Source organism: Bubalus kerabau, chromosome 19 (genome assembly GCF_029407905.1).
Source record: "Bubalus kerabau isolate K-KA32 ecotype Philippines breed swamp buffalo chromosome 19, PCC_UOA_SB_1v2, whole genome shotgun sequence".
NCBI classification, from domain to species: domain Eukaryota; kingdom Metazoa; phylum Chordata; class Mammalia; order Artiodactyla; family Bovidae; genus Bubalus; species Bubalus kerabau.
The window spans coordinates 33854115-33879889 of NC_073642.1; the positions used below are offsets into that span (position 1 = coordinate 33854115).

Genomic DNA, 25775 nt, shown 5'->3' on the forward strand with positions numbered 1-25775 from the left:
CCCCCCTCCCCTTCCCCCCTCGGAGTTTCCCTCCCTCCCTCCCTCCCTCCTTCCCAGTCTGGGCACTGGGGCCTGTGACCGCTCCGTTAGCGGAGGGGCGGCTGCCAGTCCGCTTTGGCGGGCCTGTGCTCCGCGCGATTCTTGGGGCCTCCCTGCCCCAGAGGCTCACGCCGAGAGGGACACGCAGTGAGGAGCGGCCGAAGCAGCTTTGCGGTGAGAGCACGCCGGGCCGGGGTCGGGGCGGGGAGCCTGGTGGCGGGTAACGCCGGAGCGAGGGTGTGTATTTGGGGGGGGGGCTGACCTCCTCGGCTTCCCGTAGAGCAGGAGGGCGGGAGGCGTGTGGATGTGTGAGGGGGGTGGGGGGCGGAGCGGGGTAGCTCTCGGTGCGGGAGGGGGAGGAGAGCGTAGTCCCGGTGCGCGCGGAGGGGGCGGGCTCTCGCGCCGCCGCTCAGGGGCGGGGCCGGCGCGCGCGTGCGATTGTGGAGAAAGGGGCGGGGCTGGGCCCTATGCTGAGTGCTCTTTGCCGCCGACCACCCCTCCAGTCCTCCCTGGTTGGGCGGGGCCTCGGCTGGGCGGCCTAGCACTGGCCTGCTGGGGTTGGGAGACAGGCTGGGGGTCTCCCGCCTGTGGCTTCGGGGCGCGGCAGGGAGGGGGCGTGAAATCTGGCTTCCTCCGCCTTCCTGGGATCCGGTTGGCCGGAGGGGCCGTACGGAGCGGCGATGCCACTCCCCCTGGCCGTCCTCCCCCTTTCCCGGGTTTCCGCCTCCTTGGCAAGTGAGGCGGGGCTCGGGAAAGCCCGCTGTCCTGTCTGGCTGAGAGTCGCGGCGCCTAGATCTGCCCCGCCCTACGTCTCCATAGGGTGGGAGGAGCCCCCAGACTGCGAACTGTGGAGGTGTCAGGACTTTCTCTTGTGGCTCGGCCAAGCCTTTTGCCGGGGCCCGAGAGTCAGGTGCCAGAGCTGTTGTCTCTGCTTTACTCGGTGCAGCATGGATGGCACTGTGCAGCCTGGAGAGTGGGAGCGTGGTCCACTTCACGGCACTCTTCGTTGTAATTCTTGGGGCGAGGTGCTCAAGGTCCTTTCGTTGCAGTCTGCGGTCGAGGACTGCTCGTGCTGAGACCGTGCTTCCGCAGCGGTGCTGGTTGGGGGGAGGGGCGGAGAGTCATCAGAGACTAGAAATGTGGCCGGGGACAACCTTTCCTGGAGTTCCCTTGATGTTGGGTTACCGAGGCTGAACGGGGCGGGGCTTCCTCTAAGCCAATGGGATGGTGGGTAGTTAGTTAGACTTGGCCACTGTTTCTTTGCCTTAGAACTTCAAATCCAGTTAGCCAAGGAAGGGCTGAGAAAGCTTCTCTTCACAAGACTGAGATTTAGAAAAGGAAGTGTTGGATTTGCATTTTACTAAATGATTTTTTTATCAAAAACGCTAATTAAAAAAACCACTGAGACTTTGAATAAAATATTCCAGTTTCTTCAGCTCCTGCATTTTTTGAATGCCCTAATTGTACAGCTGGTCTGCTACTTAATTTCACAAATAAGTAAGTTGCCCTTTAGGTAACTTTAGGTGTTCTTGAAAAATCTGGTTTTTCTGTTAGAACATCTAGACCACTTTCTACTTATATTTATAAAGCATAATGTTCTTACCCTATTTTATTAGAGAAGGGTGAATTTGAGGCTAGTGTATTGAGCCTTATGTATGTGACTTATGTACTGTTGCCCTGCAGTCTGTATTTGGAAATTGCCTTAGGACATTTCAAGGTTAATGAACCACTTTAATTGAGGATTTTGCTCGGAGTTGAGACATTCTTTTTTTTTTTAATTGGAGGCTAATTACAATATTGTAGTGGATTTTGCCATACATTGACATGAACCAGCCATGGGTATACATGTGTCCCCCATCCTGAATCCCCCTCCCACCTGCCTCCCCATCCCATCTCTCAGGGTCATCCCAGTGTACCGGCCCTGAGCGCCGGAGACATTCTCTTTTCTTAAGAGAAATTACTTGTGTTTTCGATATTTTTCATGAGAAAATAAACATGGGACAAATATGTTTATTTATTCCTTAATATCTTATCAAGCCCTCTGGCTAATTAGCTGAAGTGAAGTGAAGTTGCTCAGTCGTGTCCGACTCTTTGCGACCCCATGGACTGTAGCCTATTAGGCTCCTCTGTCCATGAGATTTTCCAGGCAAGAGTGCTGGAGTGGATTGCCATTTCCTTCTCCAGGGGATCTTCCCTACCCAGGAATTGAACCCAGGTCTCCCGCGTTGCAGACAGACGCTTTACCGTCTGAGCCACCAGGGGAGCCGAACTGAAGTTGAATTCTGAATATGTGCTTTGCTCATTTGGGACTGACAGCTTGGTGTCCTGTGCTATACTCATGTGAAGAGATTTAGTCCCACCTTCTTAGCTAAAGAAGTAGCAGTGGCAACGGTAACTTTAATTTGGTTAGTGGTGACTGTAGTAGAGTGTGTTAGTGCTGTGGAGACAGGAAACCTGGGTATTTCCCTGTTTCTATAAACTGATAAAGTTGGTGAAAATAGCGGAGAATTTCCATTGAGGAAAGTTTGGTCAGCACATAATTCCCACTATTTGTAATGCTGTGTGCTGGGAAACATAGAAGACCTAATTCATGCCCTTGAAGACTGTGAGCCAGGGTCAGAAGTCCCACGTAGACTTTAAGATTTCAAGTAAGAGCCTAAATAATGCTGTATTAAGAAAGTTAATATCAAATATCAGTATCATATCGTTTTGTCAAAGACCCTAGATAGATTTGCATTTTGTAATTAAGGTTTCGCCTAAACAGTTAAAAAAAAAAACACACTTTTTTTTTTTTTTTTAGGACAGAGTTATGTAGTAATTTGATAAGATTCCTGGCAAAACATAATCCAGTTTGCATCTTTAGTGCAAACAGACAAGATGCTGAAGATCTTTGCCAGGCAGATGTTAATGGCTGTGAATTTTAGTTGAAATTAAAAGATTGTATCCATGGCATTCAGTAATACAGGGCAGTGCTTTCAAAGGCTTTCTTACTCTTCTGGATAACTCTATCAATCAAGAATTTGTTAAGCTTTATTTTCTGTAGAGTCTTATAAAGATGATGTTAAATGCTTTTTCAAACTACACATTGTCTCTCTTCTTGAGTAATAATAAGAACTTAACACTTACTGAGCCCTTAACTATGCCCCAGGCACTGACTTAAGTATTAAACATTTATTAATGTTTAATGCTCACTACAGGACTGTGTAGTAGGTACTATGAAATCTGTTTTAAAGATGAGGAAACAGTGGGACAGAGAAGTTAGACATATGGTAAATGGCTAATCCAGAATCTGAACCCAGGCATTCTGGTTATAGAGTCCAGGCTCTTAATGCTATACTCCAGCTGCCTCTGGTCTAAGAATAGTAAATGGAGAAGGAGCAGTGTGGTGTTTGTTTTTTTCTAGTTGTAGTAAAACATATAATATAAAATTTACAATTTTATCTATTTTTAAATGTGTGATTCAGTGACATTAAGTGCATATACATTGTTGCGCAATCATCACCTCCATCCACATTTCATCTATCCATATGATAGATGTTTGGTTGTTTCCACTTCTTGTCTAAGTGGAATAGTGTCTATTCCACTTCTTGTTTGTGCTGCTGTGAACATGGATGGATAAATATCTCTTCAAGTACCTACTTCGTATTCTTCTATGTATATACCCGGAAGTGGAATTGCTAAGACATATGATAATTTTATGTTTAATTTTTGGAAGAAGCAGGAATGTGCTTTTGAAGGCACATTTGAGGGGTAAGATTGAGCTTCAGATTCTAAAGGTAAAATGAGTCAACATGCATTGTTGACCACCTTTTTTAAGTTCAGGTATAGTTGATGTACAGTATTATATAAATTTCAAGTGTACAACACAATGATTCACAATTTTTTTTAAGGTTATTGAGCATCTTCTTAAATGGCTCTGGATTGACACAGGAAGAGTCTTTGTCCTTGAAAAGTTTACATTCTTAGAAGGAAAGGTAAATATACATATAATGTGATTTTTACTACACGCCAGTATAGTTTGAATGTGTAAGAGGCAAGTACAGAGAGCTGTAAGGAATTCAGTGGAGAGCCCAGCTTTTGGTGGGAAGAGGAAGAAGGGACGCTGAATAAGAAACAGGAGAGGGAGTCTGAAATCAGAGCCAGTTTAAGGGAGTTGTTAGACATCTCTCAAAATACCCCAGAGAATGCTTTGGAGTGTTAGAAAGGATGGCATTGTATTGAAAATGGCATGTGGATTGTCTGTCTTCCAGAGTTTGTGAATCCTTTTCTCTTCAGTGGCAGATGTGATTGCTTCCTCTGCTTAGGAAGGTAGTTAAGAAGCACAGGGAAGAAATTATAAACTTGGGGTAACTTCTTGTTACTATGTTAAGCTCAAGATACTTTATTAATATGGGCAACTGTTATTTCCTAATACTTCTTTTCCTCCACCTACCTTCCTGTTTCTGTTACTTTAATAAGTGAGTAGTCAAAGAAGTATCTTAGGATTTTAATATTTTTCTTGTTACAGTTTAATTAATTCCTGGTTTTTGTTTTTTGTTGAGATGAAGGTCAAATAATGAGATGCATCCAGCAACATACTTGGGTAGTCTGAGTTCTGAATATTTCAAGGAGTTTTGTTTTTCTGGCAGATATCTTTTAAATTTTGAATTTTAATTATCTTTATACAATTATCTGTTCAATTGTCTTTTAACAACACATTAAAGACCTTTGACTTCTCTTCAGTTATGTAATTTTCTTTTGCGGTCTGTTTCTTCAAAAGGCAAGCCCTTCTCCCCCAAAGTCCCTAAAGACATGCCCAGTGGGATTTGTTGTCAGATATAACCAAATGCAGATTTTTTTTGTCCTTGTATATTTGCAGGACAGCAACCTGATACTGATTTTCCTCAGGGAGAGCTGCACCAGCAGCTCACAGTTCATATAGATTGGGACTATTTTCTCCATAGCCTCAGTGTCTAGGACAGTCCTGGCATACAATCGGTCATAGATAAGTAGTTTACAAACTGAACTCTGATGACATTTTCTAGTTTGATAACTAGAGGACATCCTGGAGTGTGAAGTCAAGTGGGCCTTAGGAGGCACTACTATGAACAAAGCTAGTGGAGGTAATGGAGTTCCAGCTGAGCTATTTCAAATCCTAAAAAAGATGCTGTTAAAGTGAGATGGTTACATGACATCACTGACTCAATGGACATGAGTTTGAGTAAGCTTTGGGAGTTGGTGATGGACAAGGAATCCTGGCATACTGCAGTCCATGGGGTCGCAAAGATTTGGACACAACTAAACAACTGAACTGAACTGAAAGTGCTGCACTCAATATGTCAATATATTTGGAAAACTCAGTAGTGGCCACAGGACTGGAAAAGGTCAGTTTTCATTCCAGTCCCAAAGAATGTTCACACTACCACACAGTTGCGCACATTTCACATGCTAGCAAGGTAATGCTTAAAATACTTCAAGTTAGACTTCAACTGTACATGAACCAAGAAGTTCCAGGTGTATGGGCTGGGTTTAGAAGAGACAGAGGAACTAGAGATCAGATTGCCAACATCCGTTGGATCATAGAGAAAGCTAGGGAATTCCAAACAAACATCTACTGCTTCATTGACTATGGTAAAGCTTTTGACTGGATCACAACAAACTGTGGAAAATTCTTGAAGAGGTGGGAATATCAGACCATCTTACCTTCCTCCTGAGAAACTTGTCAAGTCATTCAGGTCAAGAAGCAACAGTTAGAACCAGAAATGGAACAATGAACTGGTTCAAAATTTTCAAAGGAGTACATCAAGGTTGTGTATTATCACTCTGCTTATTTAACTTATATGCAGAGTACATCATGCAATATACCAGGCTGGATGAAGCACAATCTGGAATCAAGATTGCCGGGAGAAATATCAATAACCTCAGGTATGCAGAAGACACCACCCTTATGGCAGGAAGCAAAGAGAAACTAAAGAGCCTCTTGATGAGGGTGAAAGAGGAGAGTGAAAAAGCTGGCATAAAACTCAACATTCAAAAAATTAAGATCGTGGCATCCAGTCCCATCACTTGATGGCAAATAGATGGGGGAAAAAAATGGAAACAGTGGCAGATTTATTTTCTTGGGCTCCAAAATCACTACGGATGATGACTGCAACCATGAAATTAAAAGACGCTTGCTCCTTGGAAGAAAACCTAGATATTGTATTAAAAAGCAGTGACATCACTTTGCCGACAAAGGTCCATCTAGTCAAAGCTGTGGTTTTTCCAGTAGTCATGTACAGATGTGAGAGCTGGACCATAAAGAAGGCTGAGCACCAAAGGATTGATGCTTTCAAATTGTGGTGCTAGAGAAGACTGAGAGTCCCTTGGTCTGCAAGGAGATCAAACCAGTCAATCCTAAAGGAAATCAACTCTGAATATTCATTGAAAGAACTGAAGCTGAAGCTCCAATGCTTTGGCCACCTGATGCGAAGTGCCGAGTCATTGGAAAAAACCCTGATGCTGGGAAAGATAAGAGGGCAAGAGAAGAAGGGGGTGACAGGATGAGATGGTTGGATGGCATCACTGACTTAATGGACATGAGTTTGAGCAGACTGTGGGAGATAGTGGAAGACAGGAAAGCCTAGCGTGCTGTTGTCCATTGGATTGCAAAGAGTCAGACATGGCTTAGTGACTAAACAACTAGAGGATACCTCTGTTTAGTTGGCAGTTGGCTTCAAAATTACTTGGGCTTTTATTGGTAGGAATTTCTAACTGATCCATCTGCTTTTAGCTCCTCCCTTTTGCTTTTGTTTTCCTCACCCACTCTTCTTTGTGAGTGCCTGCATGTTAGTTATATTTACCAGCATCGTGGTGGTGAATGTTTTCTCAGTCCTGTTGATACCCTCCAGGGATAGGCTTGCTGACTTGCAGGCTGTCGAAGGATGTACAGAGACACAATCCCTTATTTGCAGCTCTGAAATACAAGTATTTTTGTTTGTTTTGGTAAGTTTGGAATTCAGAGGCACAACTTCCAAATTTTGGTAAGTTTGGAATCTGGTAATAAGGAATTCAGAGGCACAGCCTGATCTGAGCTGTCCCACTTGGTGCAGAAATGCGAATGTGCTTGATTATGGAGAGCTACACTGCACCATACGCCTTTCCAAAATCTAGGCAATACTGATAACTCACATTTCTATCACTGGAAACCTCTCCTGTCTACTGTAGAGGAACAAATCCAGTTGCCCACTTCATACTTCGTCTTGGATAGCAAATAGGCATCTTTGACTTCTTTCTTATTCACAGCAGAAAAATACTATTTGCTCTATATTCAAAAAACTATCCAGAATTTGACCACTTAATTCCACCCCCTACCCCCAGCTACAGCAGTGAATGTCACTAACATCTCTCTTTCTAGCTTGAATTATTTCAGTAGCACCTTAACTGTTCTGTTTTGTTACTGCCACTCTTCAATCTGTTCTTAACATAGCAAACCAAGTGATTCTCTGCTTAAAACCCTCCAATGGCTTCCCATTTCAGTATGAGTCTTTATTATGACTTCTGAGAACAGAAGTGTACTCTCTACCTGTTACCCCCAACTCCATTACCTTTCTGACTTCATTTCCTACTAGTCTGTCTTTCTTCCATTCTACTCCAACTACATGGCTCTTTCCCTTTTCTGGGAAAACGCCAAGTACATATGTACGTCAGAGTCTGCACTTGCTGTCCCCTCTGCCTGTAATGCTTCTTCTACTGATCCCCACATGGCCAGCCCCTTACTTCATTTACTTCATTTCATAAGTTACCTTATTAGTGAGATATTCTTTGGTCATTATTACCTAAAATTTCAAAAATTCTCCTCTGCTTTTTCTTCTTAGCATGTGTCACTGTCTAATATTTTGAACACTGTTATCTTATTTCTCCCACTACAATGTAAACTTCTGGGACTTACTTCCCTGGTGGTCCAGTGCAGGGGGTCTGGGTTTGATCCCTTGTCAGGTAACTATCGCACGTGCCGCAGTGGAGAGTTCGCATGCCACAAGTAACAATCCCACCTGCTTTAAGTAAGACCTGACGCAGGCAAGTAAATAAATATATTTTTTTAAACATGTAAACTTCCTGAGGAAAGAGAAGTTTGTTTTATTTTATTTACATCTATATCCCTGGCTCCTAGAACAATGTCCGACACATAGTATGTGCTTACTAAATATTAGAGGCTGCATACATGTGTGAATGAATGATTTGGTTTCCATCACAGCAAAACACTATCCTAAGCACAGTGGAGGACACCAAGATGCTCAAAGGTTTGTGTGCCCGTGTCTGTGTGGGGCAGAAATAGAGCGAATAGAATAGAGGGAATATGAGGTGAGTGGCACATCTATCATCCACAGAACCACCTTGAGTTCTGTTCTTTATAATACTTTCTTTAAAGCTGCAGCTAACATAACTTCTGTTATACTTAATCTGTTGTTTTATACTTGCCAGTTAATTTATAGAAACCTTGTCACATAAAGTAAATGTTAATGTCCTTGAGAAGAGGGATACACAATGATTTCCTTTTTTAAAATTCCTCTACTGTTAATATTCAGTTTTTTAAACTTTTCATTTTGGAATAATTTTAGGCTTTAAAAACTTGAGAAAATAATACAAAGAATTGCCATATAACCTTCACCCAGATCTCCCAAATGCATCTTACATAAAACTACAATACAGTGATCAAATCAGAAAATGAATACTGATACACTTGTTAGTATCTTTTGAATTGAACTAAATAGTTTCTTGTCCATTTTTTGCCTGTAACATCAGTGTCAGTTAGACCCAATTTTAGTTTTTGAGTTTCTTTTTTGAGCAGTATTAACTACCTGTAAAAATTTATATTTCATGACTTTATTCTTTATTAAAGGTCTTAAAGAACGGAAATTTACTTATTTTCTTTTTAATGGAATAAGCTGGTTCTAGCTTTTACCCTTTATACATCTGACCTACGTTGTAGGATCTTGATGATCTTAGTTATCCTATATCTTGAAGCATTTTGGTCTTTCATCATCTTAGGAATTACTTTATTATTACTGATCAGTTATTCCCAACTATGCTAAAAAAAACACCTAAAATAACAAGCGGAAGAATGATGAATTGCCTAGAAGGATGTGTTGTGTGCATGCGCGCCTATTCAGTTGTGTCTGACTTTTTGCGACCCCATGGACTGTAGCCCACCAGGCTCCTTGTCCGTGGGATTTCCCAGGCAAGAATGCTGGAATGGGTTGCCACTTCCTACTCCAGGGGATCTTCCCTTATCCAGAGATCGAATCTGTATTTTTTCAACTCCTGCATTGCAGGTGGATTCTTTACCACTATACCACCTAGGAAACCCTAGAAGAATGATACAATAGTAAATTTTTAAGTCATCATTACTGCAGTTTTCTTACTGCTTTGCCCAAAGCATTACAGCATCTTTCAAAAAAGTATAAAAGAAGTTGGGGGATGCCATCTGAAACATTATGTAAGATATTACCAATTGAGTTATCTGAGTGAAGAGTAGATGACAGTTCTTTATGCTGCTATTTTTATAGTTTTTTATAAGCTTTCATTCAACATATTTCATAACCTGTAATCTTTTATTTTCCTCCAATAATGGCAAAGAGGAAAACTAACAGAGGAAAACGTTTCACAGTTATTAGAGGAACTAACAGATGAAAGTAATGGGCATAATGGGCATCCCTGGTGGCTTGGTGGTAAAGAATCCGCCTGCCAATGCAGGAGATGTGGGTTCAGTCCCTGGGTCGGGAAGATCCCCTGGAAAAGGAAATGGCAACTCCAGTATTCTTGCCTGGAAAATTCCGTGGACAGAGGAGCCTGGTGGGCCACAGTCTGTGGGGTCACCAGAGAGTTAAACATGACTTAGTGAGTAAACAATAACAATGCAACAGATAGCAACACTCTTGGCTATGATGGTGATGGTAGAATTGATTGCATAAGCCAAGCTGATGACTTTGAGGCTTTAGATGATAATATCCTAGATGAATTTTCTCAAACTGAAGAATTAATGAGTAGACAATATATTTCTGAGGGTAGGGTGCAGGCTGGAATATGATGTCCTCATCCAGGAATCATTCAACTAGAAGGACTCAGGAATGCAGTATTTTCAACAAGAGTGTAGACCATTCCAATTTGCTAAAAGGATGTACAATGGTATTCTTCTACCAAAACTTACTTGACACAGTTTGTAAATGGACAGATGCCCAAAGTTGTGTTTGATGATGTGAGGGCAAAAACCAATAAAAACCCCAAAGTAATAATAAGCTGGAACTTTACTTGAGATAAGTCTGTGCATGACAGTTGATGACTAGTCAGTTGCATTTTAAAGGATATTGATTATTTTGGTTATATATATCTTCAAATGGAGAAGGAAATGGCAACCCACTCCAGTGTTCTTGCCTGGAGAATCCCAGGGACGGGGGAGCCTAGTGGGCTGCCGTCTATGGGGTTGCACAGAGTTGGACACGACTGAAGCGACTTAGCAGCAGCAGCAGCAGCAGCAGCATATCTTCAAAATCAGAGAGCTGTGGACTAAAAATTTGGATTTGCAGCTTAAATTCTCACTAAAATTTCTAATAAAGGTGTTTCTAGCTCAAATGTTTAATAAGTTTTTCTGGCATACTGGGGTTAAAGGTAAATCACATGTTGTAAAGAAAGCAGTGTTACCATCTGCACATACAAGGTGATTGTCCTGAATCACCTTTTTAAAAATTGTTGTCACGCTGTAGTATGAGCTTTCACCAAAGCTCACAAAAGGTGTATATCAAATGGGATTGTCGTTATATTAATCCAGGTTTCTCAGCCATGGCTCTATTAATATTTTGGACTGAATCACTCTCTGTCGTGGGGAACTGTCCTGTGCACTGCAGCGTGTGTGGTGACATCCCTGGTCTCCATTCATGAGATGCACCCCTCTTCTGGAATTGTGACAACAAAAAATGTCTTCTAACATTGCCGGATGCACCCTGGAGGGGGGCAGAATCTCCCCAGATTGGGGGACTGCCTCTTCAGGAAAATGTGAAACTACGTTTCAGGGGAGGCTTGGGTTTCATATCTTGTGTTATTTTGAGGAAAATGGGTTGTTAATTTTGTTGAGTGATTATTCTAAGTAATGTGGGAAATCTAAATGGATTGACTTTTTCATTCTGGAAACATTTTTTTCACTTTCTAGCAGATTTAAATCCAGAAGTGGATTTTTGGACAGATTTTGAAGTAGAATGTGACAGGAGTTTTACTGGGTTGAAGTAATTATAGTCACTTGTGCTTTGGCAAAAATTTCTTTACTTTTGAAGAGAAGCTTTCCATTTTTTCAAGAATATTCATTGAAATAAAACTGACCAGGACACATTTTATGTGATTTCATGTGATGTAGTAGGAGAGAATAATTTTAGATTTTTCTTTTACTCTATAAGTAAAAGATCTTTAAAGTGTGCCTAATTCAAGATAATACCAACACAAAAGCAAGAGGCACTAAAGGGTCAGCCATAAGTTAAGTGCATTTCAAAAAGAAGGTTGTGTGTTAAAACCCTCCATAATAAGGTGGTATGTTCCATGCACACTATTACTTTGAACTTACCTTGACTGAAAAAATTGTTTCCCTTTAAGCCAATGTATGAAATTTAATCTAAATTAAAAGATTCTTTAAAGTTGGACTTTTCCATTTGGATTTTAGTAATTATGGAGAAATTTCTGGATTTCTCAGAGGCCAACACTTTATTGTGGTTAAAGACATTTAGTTTGTAAAACTAGAAAATTGGCTTTTATTTTTCTTGTCCTGAGTGGGTCAGCTTTTACCCTGCCCTTCTGTCTGAACTGTGTCCCGTTCACGCCTCGTTGTTCTGTCCTGCTCCAGAAGACTCCCCTGCAGTGTCAGAATTATCCTGCTCTACTTACTTTATTTGGGAATTATGATTATTTTGCCTGATGATCTGGAGCTGTTCCCACTTTTTATTATAACAAATGACCTGATGACTTTTTAGTGTTCTGTGCTATTGTTTGCTCACATTCGGCTTTCTTTACTAGTTTCTATCCCTCAGAGTGCTTTTTTTTTCCTCTTTTTTTGCTTTTTAAATTCTGCCTTCTTAGATTAGAGCGTTGATAATAGGGTAACCTCCAAATCTGAAACAGTTGGAGACCATAGTCGCAGATGAAAATCATGTCAACTGAATCGGGGCTTGAAAGTAGTTTTCTAACTCTTGCGGCTCCATCATCTGGTGTTCAGATACTTTATGGTTTCGAATTATACTGTACCTCTCTATAAGGAGGATCCTCTGGTCTGTCCAGTATTTCTACTCCAGATATATCATGTATTCCAAGGAGAAAGAGTATCTACCTTTTTGTTCCTTTAACCAGCTATGTGACCTTGAATAAGTTGCTTAATTTCTTTATCAGTTTCCCTCCAGATAGAAGGCTTTTGAGTGTGCTCAGTCGACAGCAGTGTTGTGAGGAGCTGGTAGCAGTCAGATGGGCAGGACTGGGCTGTTGTGGAGCAGGGAACGTCCTTGTCAGTGCTGGGGCCCCCACCCTAAGCACAGGGCTTGGCACTCAGGAACTATTTGTAGGATGGGTAAATTGACAAAAATTTTATATAGCTATTTACTGCCTATAAGTCCAAGTTACTATAATATTTTAATTCATCCTGTATACTCCCATACCATAATTCATCCCTAATTTTCAAAATATAACTAAGTATTACCTTCTCTGTATAGGATCTTTCTCAGTGTACACATTTCTACTCCCTTCCCAGTTGATAGTGCTTGTTTGTATCACTTGTGAACTAGTTTGTATTATTAGCTTTTCCTCCCACGATTTGATATAATTTTATAGTTGACACCCATATACACACACTACCTGAATTTTCCTATTTCCGTTTTTACAGTACTTGTTTTATTATATATCCATCTTTCCATTCCATCATCCGTTAATCCAAACTGATTTCTTGGTGATATTCTAAGAACATTTCAGACATTGGTACACTCTCTTGGGGGGCCCTCTGCAGTGAAAATACAGAGTCCTAATCGCTGGACCTCCAGGGAGTTCTCTATACTTTTATCTAAGTGCTTGAGCATGCATCTCCTTATCTAGACTTCAATACTTGTTTCTAGAATTTACACACAATGAAATGCAGAAATCTAAAAAGTACATTGTGTCTGTGTTGAGAGCACACTGTATATATTCTGTAGCTCATTTTTTTCACTAGTCTGCCTTTCCCTGTAGATGAACCCTAATCCTTCTAATTACTACATAGTTTTCTAAATATGGATGATCCAGTTTACTTAGCTATTGATAGACATTTAAAATTTTCATACTTTGCTGCAGTAAATATACTTGGCAGATGTATAGGATAGAGACCTAGAAGTGGAATTGTTAGGTGGTTAAAGAGTATGCACATTTTCTTTTTTTTTCCTCCCCCTCCCCCTCTCCCACCCTTCACACATTTTCAATTTGCTTTAAAATTTTAATAAAAGCCTGGAAGTTGCCAACCAAATAGTCTTTACCAATTACCACCAGTAGTGTCTCCATGTACTCTCACCTACACTGAATATCATCATTCTCTTTTTAATTTTTGCTAGTTCCTTTGGGTAATCATTTTACTTTATATTACTAGTGAGGCTGTATATGGTCTTTCCAGCTAGCGTTTTGTTTTTAATCTTTCTGTCGCATCTCACGGTAGCTGGGATCTTAATTCCGTGACCAGGGATCGAACCCACCCCCACCACCCACCCACATTGGCAGTATGGAGTCTTAATTAACCATTGAACCATCAGGAAAGTCCCTCCAACTAGCTTTCAAACTTTTCTAGGGCATGGGTTGAAATCGCCTTCATATCTTCATATACCACCTTCATATCTAAATATTTGCTAAATGAATGAATGAGTGCTGCCAGAGCATGCCTGCTGTTGGGTAAGGCTGAAGAAAGGATGAATGAGTAAGTAAGTAAGTAAGTGTGTGAGAAGTTAAAGCAGAAGTTGCTCAACCTGTGTGTGTTAAATTAGTAAAGGAACTCTTCTTTCCTGTTTGTCTTCTCTTCTGTTTGAGATAGGATCGTGAGATGGTTAAGAATCCAGGTTCTGGAGGCAGGTTTCGTGGATTCATAGCTGTGCAACATTGGGCAATTTACTTAATCTTTGTGTTTCAGTTTCCTTATTTATAAAATAGAGAGTAGTAGCACCTTGCTTACAGGGTTATTGAATGGATTAAATTATTACTAGTAAATTGACACTCAATATATGCTGCTGTTATGTTAATTATTATCTTTCCCTTCTGCATATGCAGCATTTGAGCATCTGTGATGAGTGTCTGGAAGGTGAGAAATGCAGACAAAGTTGGGAAGGACTCTGTCTTGAAGAAGCTTACAGACTTCGGGCTTCTTTAGGGAAGTGGAAAGTCATTTTGACAACCTGGATGATAGGGTGGGATTGAAAGGATATAATTGGTGAGTTAAATTGTCCCCACAATCAGTGAGAAAGAATTCTGAAGTCTAACTTAAGGAATTTGGATTTTTTTTTTTTTTTTTTTTTTGCTGTACTGTGTGACCTGTGGGATTTTAGTTCCCCAACCAGGGATTGAACCCAGGCCCCTCAGCAGTGAGCGTGCTAACTGTCCTAACTACTGGACCACCAGGGAAATCCTGGATTGATGGATTTACAACTGGATTGGATTTGCAGTTGAAGCCAACCGTTTTAAAAGCAGTGTAGACTGGATGGGAGAGAGGTTGGAAGGTGTTGGTAACAAAGGATGATAAGGTCCCAAAATGAGGGGTTGCCTGTATGACTAGGGGAGAAGCAATTGATTTGAGAATCATTTAGGGAATAGAATTAAGAGTGGTAATTGTTAAAGAAGCAAAGGGCAGTTCACAGAAAGTACAGACCTTGGGCAGCCTCTTCAGTATTATAAAGATGGTCTGGAACGCAAACTCTAGAGGCAAATTAAGTTAACTACTTTATAGAATCACAGTCACTTTATAAAGGAAATGATATTTTAATAGCTAAAAGATAGGACATGATCTCAGAATAAAGCATAGTTCTCTAATACTTAACCTTCGGAAAATTCACTGCAGCCTCCTCCCCCTTCTTTTTCATCTTCCCATAGACTTGTCCGTAGACCAGCATTTGGGAATAGCTTCCCAGGTGGGGCAGTGGCAAAGAAGCTGCCTGCCAATCCAGGTGACTCAGGTTCAATTTCTGAGTCAGAAAGGGCCTCTGAAGAAGGAAATGGCAACCCCCTCCAGTATTCTTGCCTGGAGAATTCCATGGACAGAAGGGAGCTAGGCGGGCTACAGTCCATGGGATGGCAAGGAGTTGGACACGACTAGCGTGCACGCACAGAGTAGTCTAATTACATCCTTTTGCAAATAAGAAGACAGGACCAAAGTTACATAGCTTCAAGTCAGTTCAGACTAGAATCCAGGTCTTGACAGGTACTCTAGTCTTTTTTTCCATAGTCTGTGCCTTGATCTTCTGATCTAAATTTGGTTTTCCATTTATGAGGTATTGACTGGCTTTTGGTTCTGGGGATTAATCTCAGGTGTGTTTAAGCATCTAGGTTCCACGCCAATAGAACCCAAGATCAAACTGTGATCTAGATCATGGGTTTACATAGAAGTAATAGCCAAAAAGTCTTTAAGACTTTTTACTCTGTCCATTTATTAGACTTACTCCCAAATAGGTTGAGATTGAGTGTTCATAGTTGACTGGTAGTTCTTAAGTATCAAATAGCATGTGTCAGTCTATATTTCTAACTTCTTATGTCTGAAAAATTTTGAAATACTGTGCTAAATATGCTACTTCATACTAGAAAAGCCTAGGAAGACATAATCAGTTAAGACATTTTAAATTATTTCCCCTCGGCAGCCATCAGCAGTATGTTTTCAACTCCAGTTAACTGAATTCAACATATTATCATATACATTTGGGAGACAGTCCTTTGATCTAAATTTATAGTCAATAGGAACTTCCTGGCGATTCAGTGGTTAAGACTCCACGCTTCCTATGCAGAGGGCTTGGGTTCAATCCCTGGTAGGGGGGACTAAGATCTCATATCCCTCACAGCAAAAAATACAGTATAATCAGCAGAAAGATTAATTATGGCTTGAGATTTACAGAAGGATAATCTTGAAAATGGCTGGCTTGCAGATGAAACAGTTGTGCTCCTGTATCAGAGTCTAACTTAGGTTTGTGAGAGTGTGAGAACAACCCAAGACGCTCTTTCAGGGCCGAGCACCCGAGTGACAGGCATGCTGAAGATGACAGCGAGGCTGGAGAAGAGGGGAAGCAGCCTCGAGGTGAAGCAGCCTCGAGGAGTCTTTGTGAGGAGTGCTTCTCCTCAGGGCATGCACGCTCCCTGGGAAGTGAGGAGAAGAGATTTGGGTGTGTTTAGAAAGTAGGTAACCCACTCCCTGCCCCGCCCCGCGCCCCCCCCACCCCCCCACCCCCCGACTTTAAAAAGAATCTTGCTTTAGATGGAAAGGGAGTGGCTTGTGAAGTCTATTACTGTATTTTTAATCTTCTCACCACAGCAGCGGTATCTTTCTTAAGCTATGTTTTGTGACCAGAAAAGTGGTAGGGCTTGGCCCCATTTTGTCTTTGGCTGACTAGAGCTCTCTCTCTTATTGATATGCTTGTATTAATGATACCAATGTTGGAAAAACTCCGAAAAGACCCATCTGGATTCCTGGCCAGAGTGTTACTAGACTTTGTGTGTTGCGGGAAAGGAAGTATTCCCGTACAGGGGGATTATTAAACTGGGGGGTTCTGGAATCACTTTAGGATTTGAGAATATAAGGAGAAACCTTATTAATGGTCAGTTTCAACCTTATTTCATTTTTGAAGAAATAAATTTACATGGAAGGAGGAGCTTATTGGGATGTACGTAGTTTCTTGAATTGGCAAGTTTACAACCATTGTCCTCTTACTACTGGCCTAGTATTCTTTCTATGATACCATTTAATTGTTGAAACATTTCATACTTTAAAAATTAGACCACAATTATAGTGCTAGCTTTTGAGAGAAGTTAGGAAGAAACACTTGAATGTTTTTAGAGCTGGTGAATAATTAATATTAGGGATGATGGCACTTGAGAAAACCAGAGAATAAAGAAAGCTGTATTTGTGTGTTTCTAAATTGGAGGCTATTTTTCAACTCTGCAGTATCAAGGTAATTCAAACTGGGTTATTATTTACCTTTTTGTCTCTCAGCTATGATAATCCGTCCACTGTTGGGAGTGTGTGGTCCCCCATGCGCTTAAACTACCCGGTGATCATCTCTAGATGCAGTAGATAGTCACTGACTCCAGGAGTTGAACTTTTGGGTAACTGGTCGTACACGTTATATTGGAGTGCGAATTGGTTTGCATGTGGTTGCTTTTGATTTCTGCAGGTTTTGTAGTGCATCCCTGAGCATGAGTGCAGAATGAAGCGACGTTTGGATGACCAGGAGTCACCGGTGTATGCGGCCCAGCAGCGTCGGATTCCTGGTAGCGCAGAGGCTTTTCCTCACCAGCACCGGGTGCTTGCCCCTGCCCCTCCCGTGTATGAAGCGGTGTCTGAGACCATGCAGTCAGCCACAGGGATTCAGTACTCTGTGACACCCAGTTATCAGGTAAGCTGGAGCCCAGCAAGGGACTAGGGTGAAGGAGGAACACTGGTGATTCATCCAGTTACAGAGTTTTTATTAAACATTCAGGTATTAAAAATCTATTTATGGGCTATATGTAAGGTATAAAACATAATGTAAACAATGTGCACTTGTGTATTTACCACACACATTTTTTTTAAAAGAGTGTTGTTGTTGTTGTTGTAACCTTTAAGTTCATCCTGAATTTCTGTGGTTCCTTTTGCTTCAATAAAGTTGTTTAGTTTGGGTATTTTTGAACTTGTATCTAAAGCAAAAATGTATATTTTCTTCTTTGATTCATTTTTTTTAACCCATTCTGTGTGGAAACGGCAACCCACTCCAGTATTCATGCCTGGAAAATCCCATGGACCGAGAAGCCTGGTGGTCTACAATCCATGGGGTCGCAAAGAGTCGGACACGACTGAGTAACTTCGGGCAGGGGGGTGGGGTGTGGTTCCTAAGACTTAGCCATTTTCAAGTATGTGACCAATTAAGTAGAATTTTCACTTGGTTATGAATTACATGAATATATTCAATTAATTTATGCATTCTTGTGTTGATAGAATATCAAGCTGTTTCCAGACTTTTCCTGTTAGGGGCTTCAGTGAGTGTTCACAGGTTTTCCTAGTGCAGTGGTACTCACAGCGGCAATCCCCAGTGAGATAAGCTTGCACCAGACTGTGAGCTGGTGCGGTACATATTTTATCAAGAAGGTCTTGCTATGGAAATTTTTAAAAAAGGCAGTGGAATTAAACAGCGTGTTTATTAGTGAAGTAGGTGGTTTGCATTCTGGTGCAAGCTGCTTATTTTTGCAGACCATTCTGGAGGTCTGCTTATTTAACTTATATACAGAGTACATCATGATAAATGCTGGACTGTATGAAGCACAAGCTGGAATCAAGATTGCTGGGAGAAATATCAATAACCTCAGATATGCAGATAACACCACCCTTATGGCAGAAAGCGAAGAATTAAAGAGCCTCTTGATGAAAGTGAAAGAGGAGAGTGAAAAAGTTGGCTTAAAGCTCAACATTCAGAAAACTAAGATCATGGCATCCAGTCCCATCACTTCATGGCAAATAGATGGGGAAACAGTGGCTGACTTTATTTTTGGGGGGCTCCAAAGTCACTGCAGATGGTGATTAGTAGCCATGAAATTAAAAGATGCTTACTCCTTGGAAGGAAAGTTATGACCAACCTAGACAGCATATTAAAAAGCAGAGACATTACTTTGCCAACAAAGGTCCGTCTAGTCAAGGCTATGGTTTTTCCTGTGGTCATGTATGGATGTGAGAGTTGAACTATAAAGAAAGCTGAGCGCCAAAGAATTGATGCTTTTGAACTGTGGTGTTGGAGAAGGCTCTTGAGAGTCCCTTGCACTGCAAGGAGATCCAACCAGTCCATCCTAAAGGAGATCAGTCCTGGGTGTTCTTTGGAAGGACTGATATTGAAGCTGAAACTCCAATACTTTGGCCACCTAATGCGAAGAGCTGACTCATTTGTAAAGACCCTGATGCTGGGAAAGATTGAGGACAGGAGGAGAAGGGGATAACAGAGGGTGAGATGGTTGGATGGCATCACTGACTTGATGGTCGAGGGTTTGGGTAGATTCTGGCAGTTGGTGATGGATAGGGAGGCATGTCAGGCTGCGGTTCATGGGGTCGCAAAGAGTAGGACACGACTGAGCAACTGAACTGAACTGCAGGTCTGAGGACACAGTAGGAAGTTTGAGTGTCTAGGAGAGGGTTTGTTGGGCCATAGGGTGCATACATTTTCACCTTTAGCAGGTAACATCAAATTGTTTTTCAGAGCTGTCCCAGTTTATTTCTATTTACTCCAGCACTGTATATTCCTGTCATTGTGTATCCTGATCAACACTGATCATTCATCTCTTGTCTGTTCACTCTTTTTTGTAAAAATATAAATTTGTGTTTTGCCCTTTTTAATTATGAAAGTAAATGTCACGGTTTAAAAAAAAAAAGATATAATGTGACTTTTTCCTCTGAGCCCTCAGACTTAACCCCACTGGGTGCATTTCTCGGGTATTCAGAGTTTTCTCTGCATATGCAGGCATGTTTATTTACCTTTCTAAGTATTTAGATGCACTTCCCTCTTTGCATAATTTAGGCCATACAGTGTATACTATTCTGTTACTTCTTTTCACTTAATATGTAGTGGACAACTTTCCACTTGAATATATGTATAGATCCAAGTAATTAAAAAAAAAAATATATATATATATATATTTACTCGTCTGCTGCAGGTCTTAGCTGCAGCGTGCGGGATCTTTAGTTGTGGCATGTGAGCTCTTAGCTGTGGCATGTGGGATCTAGTTCTCTGACCAGAGATTGAGCCCGGGCCCCTGCATTGGGAGCTTGGAGTCTTAGCCACTGGACCACCAGTGCACATCCCAAGTAATTTTTAAAAAATCATTGCCTATATAATATTCCATTCCAGGTCAGTCAGAACCATAACTTAAGTAACTAGTCTAGAGAGGCACAGGTTGGGCTGGCACAGGAGTTCCCTGGTAGCCTGGTGGTTAGAATTCTGGGTTTTCACTGCTGTGGCACGGATTCAGTCCCTGGTCAAGGAACTGAGCCCCTGCAAGCCATGTGGTGCAGCCAGAAAAAATAAAGTAAAAATGAAAAAAATAAAAAGGTTTGGCTGGTACTGGTAATATAAATTGGTTTAATCTTCCTTGAGAGCGATTTGATAGTTTGTATCAAAGTTGTTATTTTTTTACCTAGCAATTCCATATCTAGGAATTTATTATAAGAAAACAGTCAAGGAAGAGGGAAAGCTGGATGAAGTAGGAAATGGTAATTCCTTAGCTGTCACTCCTAGTGCATGCGTATGGGGCCGGGTGGGGCAGTCAGGACTGCCTCAGATCACATCGTTAGATTAGGACTTGGAGGAAAGAAAGGTGGTGTGTTTTCCTTGGGTGATTACTTTCGTCTGAACTAGTTCATGACTTTCTCCTACACCTGGGATAATCACATTTATTCCTATACCAGAAACTATAATGTGCGCTTATAAAACCAGCCATCACAAATATTTGTAAATGCAAGTTAAGTCTTAGAAAAACCCGTTCAGTATATGCATGTTGTAATATTAAAAGCTCAGAAACATATAACTCTTCTTACAAGTGTTAGAGCTTTTCAAATCGTCTAAATAGTTTCTTTTTACTTCTAATGTTTATTGTTTCTGTGGATTTGTAAACAGTTGCTCTATTTCCCACCTTCTGCTCTGCCCAGGGTGATCTTTGTAAATCTGTGGGGACTTGGGGAAAAAATATTCTTAAGTTGTATTACTTAGTTTACATTGTTTTAAAGTGTCATATTATTTAGTCTCCTTACCTTGGAGATGTGGCATATCAGGTGTATTGTCCTTAGTTGTTTTCTGTAGTGATTAAAGTTCTGAAATAGGAAAATTTTTAAAGCTTTGGAAATTTTATATAACACTTCCTGCAATAGAAATAGAAGGAAAGGAGTTTGTACTTCTATTTTAACCCTAACCTTTAAGAGGACAAGAGAGAATAGATAAGAAATATGTTTCATGTTAGACCACGAACAGGTTGGAAAATTTAAAAATTCTTTATTTAAAATAGTAAATAAGGGGAATTACCTGAGTCCTAGTCCAGTGGCTAGAGACTTGGAGCTTTCACTCCAGGAACAAATAAGAATATACAGAATAAATAAAACAAAATAAAAATATTCTATAACCTTACCATCACAAAATAAAATGGTCACATTTTACTATATATTTGTTGTCTAGGATTTAAAATGTTATTGTGTTTTCTTTCTGAATGTTAATTTTTTTATTCCAGTATAGTTGATTTGCAATGTTGTGTTAGTTTCAGATGAACAGCACGGTGCATGTATGTGTGTATATAGGATTCTTTTCCATTACAGTTTATTACCAGGTCCTGAGTATAGTTCCCTGTGCTATACAGTAGGTTTTTGTTGGTTATCTGATTTACATATCAGATCAGATCAGTCGCTCAGTCATGTCCGACTCTGCGACCCCATGAATCACAGCACGCCAGGCCTCCCTGTCCATCACCAACTCCCGGAGTTCACTCAGACTCACGTCCATCGAGTCAGTGATGCCATCCAGCCATCTCATCCTCTGTCGTCCCCTTCTCCTTCTGCCCCCAATCCCTCCCAGCATCAGAGTCTTTTCCAGTGAGTCAACCCTTTGCATGAGGTGGCCAAAGTACTGGAGTTTCAGCTTCAGCATCATTCCTTCCAAAGAAATCCCAAGGCTGATCTCCTTCAGAATAGACCGGTTGGATCTCCTTGCAGTCCAAGGGACTCTCAACAGTCTTCTCCAACACCACAGTTCAAAAGCATCAATAATTCTGCGCTTGTATGTGTATATGTTAATTCCAAACTCCTAATTTATCCTTAGTATATTATATATACTGCTTTGTGTAATGTGCTTTAAAAAATTATTTAAAAGTTTAAATCCATATGCAACACATGAATACATTCAGTTTATGGATTGTGAACATTTTTAAGTGTTAAAATATTTGCCTCTCTATCGGTGCTATTCAAACTGTGGTCCACAGATGGTTGATGTGAATACTTTCATACTAGTCTGTAATGAGATAAGTACAGAAATGGAGTGTTTAGAAACTTCTTTAGTAATTGGACATTGTAATTTTGTGTCAGTAGAACCTTGTAATAAAAAATAGGGGCTTATGTATTTTTATCTCACATTATATATAGTAATTCATTTTTATTGTATTTCATAAAAGTAGTAGTCCATGAAGGATCGGAACTTAAGAAACAAGAAAAAGTGGTCCTTCGCCACAGATAGTTTGAGATATACCAAGCTATATAATTTTTAATAGCTGTAGAATTCTGCTATAAGATGGGTGGGCTATAATTTATTTCACCAATTCCCTTTTGTGGGAAATTTGGGTTTCTGGTAATCTTTTCTTTGTGTGTGTTCGTTAGAGGCATTTGGGGAAGGATGCACAGGCCTTGAAGCTTCTCATCAGTGTTTTGTCCATTCTAGGTTTCAGCAGTGCCGCAGAGCTCCAGCAGTCATGGGCCCACCATCGCAGCAGTTCATAGCAGCCATCATCACCCCACAGCTGTGCAGCCCCACGGAGGCCAGGTGGTCCAGAGCCACGCTCATCCAGCTCCACCAGTTGCACCCGTGCAGGGACAGCAGCAGTTTCAGAGACTCAAGGTGGTATTCCGCCCCTTCCACTTCTCTCTCAGCAGGCAACATTGGCTTCAGCTTGTTACTAGTGGTGTTACAGCTGTTTACAGTAGGCTGGGGGGTGAATGACAAGAAGTCTTCCTTTGTTTTTGTTTTGAAACCTATTTAGATTTCCTGTCTTAGCACCTTGTGCCTGATCCAGAGAATACATTCAAGAGATGTTTTGGGGATGAATGTGTGGTGTTCAAACGTTCCAGGATTGAGGAGCTATTTTCATATGAAATAATGTCCATTTTTTGGATGCCTGCTTTTGAACTCTTTAGTTCTTAGCATGGAATAAGGTTTTATTAACATACACATGGTTGACTACAGTCCTGTATGGCAAATGAAGCCAAGTATTATGGTTTAATCTTCTTATTCTTTATGACTAGCTGAATTGGCTAGCATCATCAAGTCCATCCTTAGTAAATCACATGCTCCTTTCGGGAAACCATTATGAAGTTTGGGAAAGGCTATCGTTGTGAATAAAAAGTCAGTGTTTTCATCTGATCTACTGGGTATAGATCTACTGTAGGTTTTCAACACTTTGAAATTCATGAGGCATCCATGGAGAAATGAAACTTTCATTTCCAGCTAACCTTCTCTCTCTGTTTAGTTGAGGGTTACTTTTCCAAATGTGTGATTATGGTAGTAAGTTTTCCAGATTTCTTTTTTTTCCCCTAGTTTTTATATAAAATTTGAAATCAAGTGCAAGAAGTATAAAACTGAAGACCTATAAAGAGATAAGATGTTGGATCTTTATTTGGTCATACAATTGTAATTATATCAAGTAGCTTGCAAATAGGAATGAACAATGTACCCTTAAAAGACACATCATGTGTAGCAGATATTTCATCTCTCTCATTTTTTGGTTAATCTAGTTCTCTCTGACTCCTGCCCTCATTGTTTGGGTTCTTAAGAACTTTAACAATGGCCTAAAGAAATTAAATGTTGCATAAATAAAAGCACACCAAAGCTAAGCTATATAGAGGGATTTTGTGAAATTTACTCTGTATATTAGCTTAAGTCATTACGAGTTGACTATGCATAAACATAGTCCTAAAGAGAGTAGAAATTATCTGGGCCTGAAACTTTACTCTGGGCTCTGTCTTTGGGAAAATATTTGTAAGCTATATCAATGTTTTCCTTAAAGCATTTTTACTCTCTGTAGAGTGGTGGCTGTATACCAAAATGTATTACTATTACAGACTTAGCACTTCACCAAGTCCTGAAAAAAATTTTTAAGTTGGTTTGGTGTGACTAAATTCCATATTAATATTGTATTCAGCAATTGATACCTTAATATTGCAAAAGCACTTATAACTTACTTATTAAACTAACAAAAAATATATATTTATTTCTGTATCCTTTTTCCAGTCAGCCCTGTCAAAGCATAGCACCTGTTTTATTCTCCTTCCTCACTTAGCTATGAGTATATAGAGTGTGCTTTGTATGTTTTACAGGTGCTGTCAAGGAAGCAAGAAAGGGCTTTAGAGTTGGGGTTATAGAGTGAGTCACAGGTCCACTTAGGTGTTCTTGCTCTGTTCTCTTGGTTACAAGCTCCTGAATGTGATTCCTGGACATAATAACTTGTTGAATTTCCTTTCTAACAAGGAGAGGTAAAATGGTTTCTTGTGCCTCCATGTAATTTCATTTAATATTCTCAGATCGCTTGCCATTTTTGGATCAGTCTTAAAATGTTTTACAAGCATTTGAACCAACTTCAATAAACCGTTTATATTCTATAATAAGGAAGTGTTCAGTGAGAACTCTTAGTTTATTTCATACATCAACATTGTCTATACTTTCTTCTTTGTCTTTGGCAGATTGATGACAAGGAAGATTTGAGTAATTTGAGACATGCTTGGTGTGATTTAGTTATTTATTGAATGCCAGCAGCATACATATTTGGCACATATTAAGCAAGTTCTCTTTACAGTTGTTTGCTTGTCTCCCCAACAAGATTGTGAACTTCAGGAGGTTGGGGACTTTACTAATAAATGCCTGTTGGAGTGAGCCAGGAAGATGCATCAGCAGAATCTAAGACCTTCTCCACATGCCTCCTTAAACCTGTAGCTTTCAAATGATTTGTTCCAAGTTGTGTTCTTCTAAGTAATGATTTCTAGAACTGTATACATGCTTTTATAAAAGAGTTGTACTATACTAATTTTTAAACAGTGGTTCATTATGACCTGTACCTTTTTCTTCCAGACATACATACATCACATATACTTTCCTTCTTCAGGTTTCAGCATTTTTGCTCTCTGTGTATTTATTATATTACACCATAGGGTGCTTGTTTTTGTTTCTGATTTTTTGTATGTTTATTTTTGATAACTCTTCTCTTGTGACTGTAAATACTATTCTTCATTATCTTCCAAAGTCTTTCCCTTCTGCAAACTTACTGAGTTTTAGGTTCCATCAATTTGGTCACTAATGAAACATTTCAATATGGAAAATTGTGAATATTGAATTTCAACAAAAATTGTCATGTTATTTATAAAGTACCAAAAGACCAACCTCCATTGAGTTGGTATTGACCAGGTATACGCACTGTGCTCTGGCAGCACAAATGCTCTCATTAACCATGGCTATAGTGGAAGTTGGGGCAACTCTTGACCTACTGCTCTTTAATGGCTTATTTGATCATAAAGATTCTGTTTCACAATATGTCACCAGAGTAGTGCTTGTCAAATCAGATGTTTACTTGTGAAACTTTCCTAAACTTGATGTTATATAGAATTAAAAATAATCCCAGAGTATGTAGGATACATCTAGTGGGCAGTTCCCTTAGATATCTCCTGAGTAACTAAAACTTAAGTTGTCCTAGATCACACTTGTAACTTTGTAGCCCTTCAAACTTGTTCCTCTTTGTGAATGCCCACATGGTGTATAATTTAGTGAATGCCCTCTCTGCCT

At 40.3% G+C, this 25775-nt stretch overlaps 1 protein-coding gene across 3 annotated transcripts in view; it reads left to right on the forward strand.

The window, feature by feature from the left end:
- Positions 1–25775, forward strand: part of SIN3A (SIN3 transcription regulator family member A) — a 67036-nt gene that overhangs the window by 4960 nt on the left and 36301 nt on the right. For 2 of the 3 annotated variants that reach the window (XM_055555795.1, XM_055555796.1), the window contains exons 2-3: positions 17409–17630; positions 22668–22844. In XM_055555795.1, coding sequence (XP_055411770.1) covers positions 17442–17630; positions 22668–22844 — 366 coding nt within the window. In that variant the 5' untranslated portion in view covers positions 17409–17441. Of the gene's footprint in view, positions 1–21; positions 214–17408; positions 17631–22667; positions 22845–25775 lie in introns of those variants that run through there. The other variant, XM_055555794.1, reaches the window with a different exon arrangement.